General features: G+C 34.4%; 1 protein-coding gene across 3 annotated transcripts in view; it reads left to right on the top strand.

The window, feature by feature from the left end:
• Window positions 1–12,500, top strand: part of LOC133633807 (actin-related protein 2/3 complex subunit 1B-A-like) — a 32,106-nt gene that overhangs the window by 14,409 nt on the left and 5,197 nt on the right. For all 3 annotated transcript variants that reach the window (XM_062026522.1, XM_062026521.1, XM_062026523.1), the window contains 5 exons: window positions 5,524–5,628; window positions 5,697–5,919; window positions 7,934–8,041; window positions 9,547–9,783; window positions 9,850–9,925. In XM_062026522.1, the coding sequence (XP_061882506.1) occupies window positions 5,524–5,628; window positions 5,697–5,919; window positions 7,934–8,041; window positions 9,547–9,783; window positions 9,850–9,925 (749 nt within the window). The remainder of the gene's footprint in view (window positions 1–5,523; window positions 5,629–5,696; window positions 5,920–7,933; window positions 8,042–9,546; window positions 9,784–9,849; window positions 9,926–12,500) is intronic.

Below are 12,500 nucleotides of genomic sequence, written 5' to 3'. Positions count from 1 at the left end.
CGGCAGTCAGCGTGCCTTATATGGCTGTTTTCACAGATGTAACACGCCTGTGGTGAAGCCAAAAAAAAAAAAAAACCCTTCAAGACAAAAATGCGTGCACAGAGGAAGTCATACCGCTGCATAAGCACTTCCTCTTAGTCGTCTAAAGGCTCCCATACTGCATGCAGAGACACACTGCCTGTACTGTACTCCACTGTATCACTAAGTGTGGTCTCAGTGCTGGGAAAAGACGTGACGTGAACCATTGACCCTGAATGCAACACTTACGCAATGACTTAGTCGGAAAGCAATGAATCCAGGATTGAAACCAGAGTTTATTACCAGTTTTTCCACTTCTGACACAATAAAAGTAGGACTCGTGTATATATATTATTACAAAACCCAAAACCAGTGAAGTTGGCACGTTGTGTAAATGGTAAATAAAAACAGAATACAATGATTTGCAAATCCTTTTCAACTTATATTCAATTGAACAGACTGCAAAGACAAGATATTTAACGTTTGAACTGGAAAACGTTATTTTTTTGCAAATATTAGCTCATTTGGAATTTGATGCCTGCAACATGTTTAAAAAAAAGCTGGCACAAGTGGCAAAAAAGACTGAGAAAGTTGAGGAATGCTCATCAAACACTTATTTGGAACATCCCACAGGTGAACAGGCTAATTGGGAACAGGTGGGTGCCATGATTGGGTGTAAAAGCAGCTTCCATTAAATGCTCAGTCATTCACAAACAAGGATGGGGAGAGGGTCACCACTTTGTCAACAAATAGAATAGAATAGAATAGAAAGTACTTTATTGATCCCTGGGGGAAATTCAGCACCACAGTTTGCTCACAATAGACAATAAACACTTACCGGTATGTATTTTTTACATGTGAATAATATAAATACCATCTATTATACAGCATTATTCACATTTGAATAACATAAATACAGTCTATTATACAGCATTATTCACATGTGAATAACATAAATACAGTCTATTATACAGCATTATTTACATGTGAATAATATAAATACAGTCTATTATACAGCATTATTCACATGTGAATAATATAAATACAGTGTATTATACAGCATTATTCACATGTGAATAATATAAATACAGTCTATTATACAGCATTATTCACATGTGAATAATATAAATACAGTCTATTATACAGCATTATTCACATGTGAATAATATAAATACAGTCTATTATACAGCATTATTCACATGTGAATAACATAAATACAGTCTATTATACAGAATTATTTACATGTGAATAATATCAATCAATCAATCAATGTTTGTTTATATAGCCCTAAATCACAAGTGTCTCAAAGGGCTGTACAAGCCACAACGACATCCTCGGTACAGAGCCCACATACGGGCAAGGAAAACTCACCCCAGTGGGACGTCAATGTGAATGACTATGAGAAACCTTGGAGAGGACCGCATATGTGGGTAACCCCCCCCTCTAGGGGAGACCGAAAGCAATGGATGTCGAGTGGGTCTGACATAATATTGTGAAAGTCCAACACATCAGCGAAAGTCCAGTCCATAGTGGGGCCAGCAGGAACCATCCCGAGTGGAGACGGGTCAGCAGCGTAGAGATGTCCCCATCTGATGGACAGGCTAGCGGTCCACCCCGGAGCAGAGTAGAAAAGAAAAGAAAAGAAACGGCAGATCAACTGGTCTAAAAAGGGAGTCTATTTAAAGGCTAGAGTATACAAATGAGTTTTAAGATGAGACTTAAATGCTTCTACTGAGGTAGCATCTCTAACTTTTACCGGGAGGGCATTCCAGAGTATTGGAGCCCGAATAGAAAACGCTCTAAAGCCCGCAGACTTTTTTTGGGCTCTGGGAATCACTAATAAGCCGGAGTTCTTTGAACGCAGATTTCTTGCCGGGACATGTGGTACAATACAATCGTCAAGATAGACAGGAGCTTGACCGTGTAGTATTTTATACGTAAGTAGTAAAACCTTAAAGTCGCATCTTAAGTGCACAGGAAGCCAGTGCAGGTGAGCCAGTATAGGCGTAATATGATCAAACTTTCTTGTTTTTGTCAAAAGTCTAGCAGCCGCATTTTGTACCATCTGTAATCTTTTAATGCTAGACATAGGGAGGCCCGAAAATAAAACGTTACAGTAATCGAGACGAGATGTAACGAACGCATGGATAATGATCTCAGCATCGCTTGTGGACAAAATGGGACGAATTTTAGCGATATTACGGAGATGAAAGAAGGCCGTTTTAGTAACACTCTTAATGTGTGACTCAAACGAGAGAGTTGGGTCGAAGATAATACCCAGATTCTTTACAGAGTCGCCTTGTTTAATTGTTTGGTTGTCAAATGTTAAGGTGGTATTATTAAATAGATGTCGGTGTCGAGCAGGACCGATAATCAGCATTTCCGTTTTCTTAGCGTTGAGTTGCAAAAAGTTAGCGGACATCCATTGTTTAATTTCATTAAGACACGCCTCCAGCTGACTACAATCCGGCGTGTTGGTCAGCTTTAGGGGCATGTAGAGTTGAGTGTCATCAGCATAACAGTGAAAGCTAACACCGTATTTGCGTATGATGTCACCTAGCGGCAGCATGTAAATTCTAAAGAGTGCAGGGCCAAGAACCGAACCCTGGGGAACTCCGCACGTTACCTTAACATAGTCCGAGGTCACATTGTAATGGGAGACACACTGCTTCCTGTCAGTAAGATAAGAGTTAAACCAAGACAAGGCTAAGTCTGACATCCCAATACGCGTTTTGATACGCTCTAATAAAATATTATGATCAACAGTATCGAAAGCGGCGCTAAGATCAAGAAGCAGCAACATAGATGACGCATCAGAATCCATCGTTAGCAATAGATCATTAGTCATTTTTGCGAGGGCTGTCTCCGTAGAGTGATTTGCCCTGAAACCGGATTGAAAAGGTTCACAGAGATTGTTAGACGCTAAGTGTTCATTTAGCTGCTGTGCTACAATTTTTTCGAGGATTTTCGAGATAAACGGAAGGTGGGACACCGGCCGGTAGTTTACCAGGAGATCAGGATCGAGGTTAGGTCTTTTGAGTAGAGGATGAATAACCGCTTTTTTGAATGCTAGGGGAACAGTGCCAGAGGAAAGTGATAAGTTTATAATATTTAACACTGATGGACCTAGTAATACAAAAAGCTCCTTGATAAGTTTCCCAGGAAGTGGGTCAAGTAAACATGTTGTTTGTTTTGTCCCATTTACACATTTTGACAATTCCTCCAATGTTATTTCATCAAAGAGAGAGAAACTATTTTGGAGGGCAGTGTCCGTCGTATATACAGTCGTGTTTGTGTTAATAGAACCCAGTTGTAGCTGAGATGCATTGTCTTTAATCTCCTTTCTAATGAGTTCAATTTTCTTATTAAAGAAATTCATAAAGTCATCTGCCGAGTGGGTGGAGCTACTGGGAGGAGTCCCTTGTTGGGTTAGCGATGCTACTGTACTAAACAGAAATTTAGGATCATTTTTGTTGAGGTGGATGAGATTTGAGTAATATTTAGCTTTAGCTGAGGTAAGCATGCGTTTATAAGTTATTAAACTATCACACCATGCTTGATGGAAAACCTCAAGTTTAGTCGCACGCCATTTGCGTTCCAGCTTTCTACATGATAATTTCTGGGCTTTAGTTTCTTCTGTAAACCATGGGGTGCGCCTTTTAGGGGCCCTTTTTAGCTTTAGCGGTGCTACACTATCAATGGTGTCGCGCAGGGCGTCATTAAAGTTGTTAGCGAGGTTATCAATAGAGCCCACATAATTTGGGAATGGTGCCATTACCGAAGGCAGTAGGTCAGTAAGAGTCGTCGTTGTGGCAGCATTAATGTTGCGGCTGCTATAGTAGTTATTATTATTATTATTAGTTTGTTGACAATGAGTCAGAACTTCGAATTTTATAAGGTAATGATCGGACATTACTTTAGTGTACGGGAGTATCGTAACTTTAGAGGTGGTGACACCCCTGACAAGCACTAGATCTATCGTATTACCGTTGCGATGCGTGGGTTCATTTATTATTTGTGTAAGACCACAGCTATCAATTATAGTCTGGAGCGCCACGCATGGAGGGTCCGATGGGGTATTCATATGGATATCAAAGTCCCCCATTATGATTATATTGTCGGCGTGCGTCACTAGATCAGCAACAAACTCTGAGAATTCACTGATGAAGTCCGAATAGGGCCCAGGGGGGCGGTAGATAACAGCCAGGTGGAGAGGCAGCGGTGTGACAAACCTCAAAGTGAGCACCTCAAACGAGTTATATTTATTATTTAGGTTAGGTGTAAGATTATAGTTTTCATAAATACAGTCTATTATACAGCATTATTCACATGTGAATAACATAAATACAGTCTATTATCCAGCATTATTTACATGTGAATAATATAAATGCATTATACATTTACAGTACATGTACAGTCAAAAGGAACATATGCATTATACAGAGCAAGATATACAATGCGAGAGCAAATTGTCGAACAGTTTAAGAACAACATTTCTCAACGAGTACACCTAAAACTCACAGATTCCGACACTCGGCACCATCTCAAAAGTACGCCGGGTTCCGGCGACCCCCAGCCAGAGGTCCAGGGCACAGATAGCAGGCCCATCAAAATTTCTGCGGGAATTTTGTAGTTGTAAAATACAACGCAAATATGCCCCCTAGTGTTGTTTATTAACAGTGCTGAACTTCATTTTTGCTAACTGTTAGCATGTTTATGTTAGCATGCTAGCCTACTAACATTAAAGTGCTAGCTTTTTCAGCTAATTTTGCAACCGTTTAACCTAGAGTCATATAACTCGGTATGTGACAGCTGTTAACTGTTAGTGTGCTAATGTTAGCGTGCTAGCAAGCTAACTTAAGCATGCTAACTTTTTCATCAAATTTTACACTTGTTTCTCTATTTCCGCAGCCATGCACTTTAGAGCCGTGTTACTTGAAATGTGAGACATGCTAAATGTTGGCATGCCGTCGTTAGCACAAATGCTAAATGTTAGCATTTTAATGTAAGCATGCTAACATTTTAGGCTACTTCTGTAGCTCTTTTTGTACAGTTACACCTAAAACTCACGGATTCTGACAGCTTCTGGCGACCCCCGGCCAGAGGTTCAGGGCACAGATAGCAGGCCCGTCAAAATGTTTGTGTTGTAAAATACAATGCAAATATGCCCCCTAGTGTTGTTTATTAACAGTGCTGAACTTCTTTTTACACTTGTAAGAGTGTTAGAAATAATGGAAATGGAAATAATCTGTTCCAGGGTCAAGCTACGGCCGTCATAAAAGATGAACTGCCACGGTGATGTTTGAAGTAACATTATAACACACGTGGAAGCAAATACTTCATCCTAATTAGGCTGTAGAAAAAAATCAAATAGCCCAAAAAGGAAACCAGAAGATCTTGTGAACCGATGATGTTTTGGATGGTTTGTTTTGGGTGTTTTTTTCCCGAATTGTACACTTCAGAGGCTCCACTTCATTTCCTTGCACTTTTCCCACTGCTTTGCAGAGGTGGCCATCTGCCCCAACAACCACGAGGTCCACATCTACAAGAAGGATGGGAGCAAGTGGACCAGGATCCACGAGCTGAAGGAGCACAACGGGCAGGTCACAGGTGAGATTCTCAGCGCTCATTTGTAGTGCTTCTTGAGTCTCCTACACCGTCCTGTCTCTGCCGTGCAGGCATGGACTGGGCTCCTGACAGTAACCGCATCGTGACCTGCGGGGCGGACCGTAACGCCTACGTGTGGACCCTGAAGGAGGGCGCCTGGAAGCCCACCCTGGTCATCCTCCGCATCAACCGTGCGGCGCGCTGCGTCAAGTGGTCGCCGCGGGAGAACAAATTTGCCGTGGGCAGTGGCTCCCGCCTCATCTCTATCTGCTACTTTGAGCAGGAGAATGATTGGTAGGCTTCTGTTCACTCTGTCTGTCTGTCTGTCTGTCTGTCTGTCTGTCTGTCTGTCTGCGTGCCCTTATCGCGAAAGCTTTTTTTGACATTGAATTTCTGTAACTGAATTTTTTTTACATCAAATCGTGGGTCTTGAGTTTTGAAACAATCTATATTTCTGCACTGAATTTTTTTTAACACTGAATTTTTACACACTGATTTTTCGCACTGAATTTTTCTGCACCAAATTCTTTACACTGAATTCTTCTGCACTTAATTTTTTTTAAACATTTTTTACACTGAATTTTTCTGCACAGAATTTTTTTACATTTAATTTTTGTCCTACTTTTCTTTTCTTTTTTTTACACTGAATTTTGTAAATTGAAATTTTTACATCTAATTGAGTGTCTTGAGTTTTGAAGCAATTCATATTTTTGCACGGAATTATTTTTAACACTGAATTTTTATACACAATTTTTCTTCACTGAATGTTTTTAGCACAGCATTTTTATGGACACCACATTTTTGCGCTGAATTTTTTCAACATTGCATTTTTTTTTTAACACTGATTTTTTTGCACTGAATTTTTCTGCACCGAATTCTTTACACTGACATTTTTTACACTGAATTCTTCTGCACTTAATATTTTTAAACATTTTTTACACTGAAATTTTCTGCACAGAATTTAACACAAAATGTTTTTACATTGAATTTTTTTATAATACATTTTCGTCCTACTTTTCTTTTCTTTTTTTTTACACTGAATTTTGTAAATTGAAATTTTTACATCAAATTGAGTGTCTTGAGTTATGAAGCAATTAATATTTTTGCACGGAATTATTTTTAACACTGAATTTTTGTACACATAATTTTTCTTCACTGAATATTTTTAGCACAGAATTTTTATGAACACCAAATTTTTGCCCTGAATTTTTTCAACATTGCATATTTTTTTTAACACTGAATTTTTACACACTGATTTTTTTTTGCACTGAATTTTTCTGCGCCGAATTCTTTACACTGACATTTTTTACACTGAATTTTTCTGCACTTAATTAAAAAAAAAAAAATGTACACTGAATTTTTCTGCACAGAATTTAACACATAATTTGTTTTTACTTTTTATTTTTGTACAATACATTTTTGTCCTACTTTTCTTTTCTTTTTTACACTGAATTCTGTAAATTGAAATTTTTACATCAAATTGAGTGTCTTGAGTTTTGAAGCAATTACTATTTTTGCACGGAATTATTTTTAACACAGAATTTTTATACACATAACTTTTCTTCACTGAATGTTTTTAGCACAGAATTTTTATAAACACAACATTTTTGCGCTGAATTTTTTTAACATTGCATTTTTTTTTTAACACTGTATTTTTACACACTGATTTTTTTGCACTGAATTTTTCTGCGCCGAATTCTTTACACTGACATTTTTTACACTGAATTTTTCTGCACTTAATTTAAAAAAAAAAAATGTACACTGAATTTTTCTGCACAGAATTTAACACAGAATTTGTTTTTACTTTTTATTTTTGTACAATACATTTTTGTCCTACTTTTCTTTTCTTTTTTACACTGAATTTTGTAAATTGAAATTTTTACATCAAATTGAGTGTCTTGAGTTTTGAAGCAATTACTATTTTTGCACGGAATTATTTTTAACACTGAATTTTTATACACATAATTTTTCTTCACTGAATGTTTTTAGCACAGAATTTTTATGAACACAAAATTTTTGCGCTGAATTTTTTCAACATTGCATATTTTTTTAACACTGACTTTTTCTGCACCAATTTTTTTTAACGCTGAGTTTTTCATACTGTTTTGTTTTACGCTGATTTTTTTTACACCATGAATTTTGACACACCGTATTTTAACAGACCTAATTTCTAAACAGTCATTTTGATTAAATTAAATTGTTGAAATTCTCACACAAAAAATTCAGTTGGATTAATAAAGACAAAAATTAAGTTCCAAATGTGTGTATGTGTGTGTGTGGTGACGTTTGAAGCTTTGTCGTTCGTCAGGTGGGTGTGCAAGCACATCAAGAAGCCGATACGCTCCACCATCCTCAGTCTGGACTGGCATCCCAACAATGTGCTGCTGGCTGCCGGGTCATGTGACTTCAAATGCAGGTGATTGTCTTAGTCTACAATGATGGAGACTTGTTTTTTTAAATCTGTTTTATTATTCCTGAATTTTGGTACCCTTTGTCTGGGTAGCAATCACAGTATAACGAGGTCCAATCCAAGCCCTGTATCACAAATTGTTCCTTTTCAGGAATTCATGTAACAGTTTATTACTGTCCTTGTAGTCTAGTTAGATGTACATGTATTGTTACAGAGTGAAATTACTGCCAAAACTCCAGAAACACACAAAAAAGTTTTCACTCAAGGCCAACAATTAAATTTTCTTCAATTAAAAAAAATAATTCGCAAGTCTAAAAGCAATTTTCTGTAAGTATAAAAAATATTTGCAAGTCTAAAAGCAATTTTCTGCAAGTAAAAAAAATATTTGCAAGTATAAAAACAATTTTCTAAAAATAGAAAAAGGATTTGTTAGTATAAAAAAAAATTCCTTCAATTAAAAACAAGTTGCAACTATAAAAATACTTTTCTGCAAGTAAAAAACAATTCATAAGTACAAAAACAATGTTCTGCCAGTAAAAAATTTATTTGCAGGTGTAGAAAAAAAAAATTCAAATAAAAACGATTCGCAAGTCTATAAAACATTTTTTTCAATTAAACAATTTGTAAGTATGAAAACAATTTTCTGCAAGTAGAAAAAAGATTTGCAAGTTGGGTTTTTTCAATTTAAAAAATGATTTGCGAGTATAAAAACAGTTTATTTCAATTAAAACATTTATTTGTAAGTCTTTTTCAATTAAACTGTTTGCAAAAAAAATATTTTCTGCAGGTAAAAAAAGTATAAATATTTTCTTTCCACAAAGAAAATGATTTGCAAGTATATATATATATTTTTCCAATTAAAAAAAGGATTCACAATTATAAATTATTTTTTTCCCCAATTAAAAAAACAATTAGCAAGTATAAAAATAATTTTCTTCAAGTTAAAACTTGGCAGTAATATTCCACCCTGCGTGATCCACACTCTTAGACTCAGACTCTTGCACTCTACAACAGCCAAAAGTAATAAAGAAGAAGAAAATGGCGAACAGGGGAAACAAGCTCAACCTGTAAGTTAAACTTTAATTTCACCCGGCTTTTCTGTCTGCCATTTTACTCTACACCTTGCTTCTTCATCTTAATTTTTGGCGGACGGCACCATGCGTATATAACAGTAGCTCTGACGGCCTTAAATTGACTCAGTAGCACCACCTGTCGTTGTAGAGTGCGAATCACGGGTGCTCCGAGTGCAAGAGTGTGGTTCACGCCGGGTGGAATATTACTGCCAAGTTTTACCTTAAAACAAAATTGTTTCTGTACTGGCAAATCATTTTTTAGTTGAAGAAAATGTTTTTTATACTTTAACTGAACTACTGTCGAGGGTTTATGTGAACCAAGGTCATTTTCTAATGCCCACCGCATCCTCTGATTTGCCACTCCGTGGCCCTCAAGTGTGGGGACCCCTGGGTTGGATAGTAAGGGTGTGCCTAATGAAGTGTCCTCTTTGCCTCCAGGGTGTTCTCGGCCTACATCAAGGAGGTGGAGGAGAAGCCCAGCCCCACGCCCTGGGGCAGCAAGATGCCCTTCGGGGAGATGATGTTCGAGTCGGGATTGTCCGCCGCCGAGGGCCACAGTCCTCTAGGGGGCGGCGGCTGGGTGCACAGCGTCTGCTTCTCCCACTCGGGCAACCGCCTGGCCTGGACGTCGCATGACTCCACCCTGTCGGTCGCAGAGGGCGGCAAGACTAGCATGTAAGAGCGCGGAGGAGATGTGCGTGCGTGCGTGCGTGTGTAACATTTTGTGCTGAATGTGCACAGCGTGAGCAGTCTGAGTTCCGACACGCTTCCTCTGCTGTGCGTCACCTTCATCACTGAGAACAGCCTGGTGGCCGCGGTGAGTACCCCTGTGACAACACCTGTGTGAAGTTGCAAATATTAAAACAACACTGCCATTCTTTTCTGCTTTAAAAATGCTTGTTTAAACAGTTTAAAGTCATTCTAAAATACATTTTCGTACCAGTGATGTCATCCAGCCCCCCACTTTGTCCAAATCTCCCCAGACTTGTCCCTTTTGTTTGTGCTACATCTGTGCTGCAATTTTGTTTAGTCTACTATAGTTTTAATGTTAAAATTTTTATGATTCATAACCCCCCTCCTACCCCCTACACACACACACACACACATACACTTTTTAAAAATATCCTTTTTTCTTGTCTCAATCATTTATGTTTTAGTATGTTTAGTAATAAAAAAAAATATTTGCAAGTATAAAAACAATTTATTTCAATTACAAAAATTATTCGTAAGTCTAAGTAAAAAAAATTTTTCCATTTAAAAAACTATTCGCAAGTATAAAGAAATGTATCTGCAGGTAAAAAAAAAAAGATTAGCAAGTATAAAAACAATTTTTTGCAAGTAGAAAAAGGATTTGCAATTATAAAACTTTTTTTTTATTAAACAAATGATTTGCAAGTATAAAAGCTATTTATTTAAAAAAATGATTTGCCAGTATAAAAACAATTTATTTAAAAAAAGGATTTGCAAGTATAAAAACTATTTTTTGCAAGTAGAAAAAGGATTTGCAATTATAAAACTTTTTTTTTATTAAACAAATGATTTGCAAGTATAAAAACAATTTATTTAAAAAAAAAAGATTTTCAAGTATAAAAACAATTTTCTGCAAGTAGAAAAAGGATTTGCAAGAATAAAAACTATTTATATAAAAAAATATGTGCAAGTATAAAAGCTATTTATTTAAAAAAATGATTTGCAAGTATAAAAACAATTTATTTAAAAAAAGGATTTGCAAGTATAAAAACAATTTTTTGCAAGTAGAAAAAGGATTTGCAATTATAAAACGTTTTTTTTTATTAAACAAATGATTTGCAAGTATAAAAACAATTTATTTAAAAAAAAAAAGATTTTCAAGTATAAAAACAATTTTCTGCAAGTAGAAAAAGGATTTGCAAGAATAAAAACTATTTATATAAAAAAAATATGTGCAAGTATAAAAGCTATTTATTTAAAAAAATGATTTGCAAGTATAAAAACAATTTATTTAAAAAAAGGATTTGCAAGTTTAAAAACAATTTTTTGCAAATAGGAAAAGGATTTGCAATTATAAAACGTTTTTTTTATTAAACAAATGATTTGCAAGTACAAAAACAATTTTATTTTTAAAAAAAAAAGATTTTCAAGTATAAAAACTATTTTCTGCAAGTAGAAAAAGGATTTGCAAGTATAAAACTTTTTTTTTATAAAAAAAAAATATTTGCAAGTATAAAAACTATTTATATAAAAAAATTATTTGTAAGTATCAAAACTATTTATTTAAAAAAATGATTTGCATGTATAAAAACAATTTATTTAAAAAAAAAAATTTGCAAGTACAAAAACTATTTTATATATAAAAAAATTATTTTCAAGTATAAAAACTATTTTCTGCAAGTAGAAAAAGGATTTGCAAGTATAAAAACAATTTAATAAAAAAAAGGATTTGCAAATATAAAAACAATTTATTTAAAAAAAAAATTGCAAGTACAACAACTATTTTCTGCAAGTATAAAAAGGATTTGCAAGTATAAAAACAATTTATTTCAGTTACAAAAATTATTCATAAGTCTAAGTAAAAAAAAAATTTCCATTTAAAAAACTATTCGCAAGTATAAAGAAATGTATCTGCAGGTAAAAAAAAAAAGATTAGCAAGTATAAAAACAATTTTTTGCAAGTAGAAAAAGGATTTGCAATTATACAACTTTTTTTTTATTAAACAAATGATTTGCAAGTATAAAAGCTATTTATTTTAAAAAATGATTTGCCAGTATAAAAACAATTTATTTTAAAAAAGGATTTGCAAGTATAAAAACAATTTTTTGCAAGTAGAAAAAGGATTTGCAATTATAAAACTTTTTTTTTTATTAAACAAATGATTTGCAAGTATAAAAACAATTTATTTAAAAAAAAAAAGATTTTCAAGTATAAAAACAATTTTCTGCAAGTAGAAAAAGGATTTGCAAGAATAAAAACTATTTATATAAAAAAATATGTGCAAGTATAAAAGCTATTTATTTAAAAAAATGATTTGCAAGTATAAAAACAATTTATTTAAAAAAAGGATTTGCAAGTATAAAAACAATTTTTTGCAAGTAGAAAAAGGATTTGCAATTATAAAACGTTTTTTTTTATTAAACAAATGATTTGCAAGTATAAAAACAATTTATTTAAAAAAAAAAAGATTTTCAAGTATAAAAACAATTTTCTGCAAGTAGAAAAAGGATTTGCAAGAATAAAAACTATTTATACAAAAAAAATATGTGCAAGTATAAAAGCTATTTATTTAAAAAAATGATTTGCAAGTATAAAAACAATTTATTTAAAAAAAGGATTTGCAAGTTTAAAAACAATTTTTTGCAAATAGGAAAAGGATTTGCAATTATAAAACGTTTTTTTTATTAAACAAATGATTTGC

This window comes from Entelurus aequoreus, linkage group LG18 (assembly GCF_033978785.1).
Source record: "Entelurus aequoreus isolate RoL-2023_Sb linkage group LG18, RoL_Eaeq_v1.1, whole genome shotgun sequence".
NCBI classification, from domain to species: Eukaryota; Metazoa; Chordata; class Actinopteri; order Syngnathiformes; family Syngnathidae; genus Entelurus; species Entelurus aequoreus.
The sequence above is the reverse complement of the archived record's forward strand: the minus strand, read 5'-3'. Positions and strand labels throughout refer to the sequence as shown.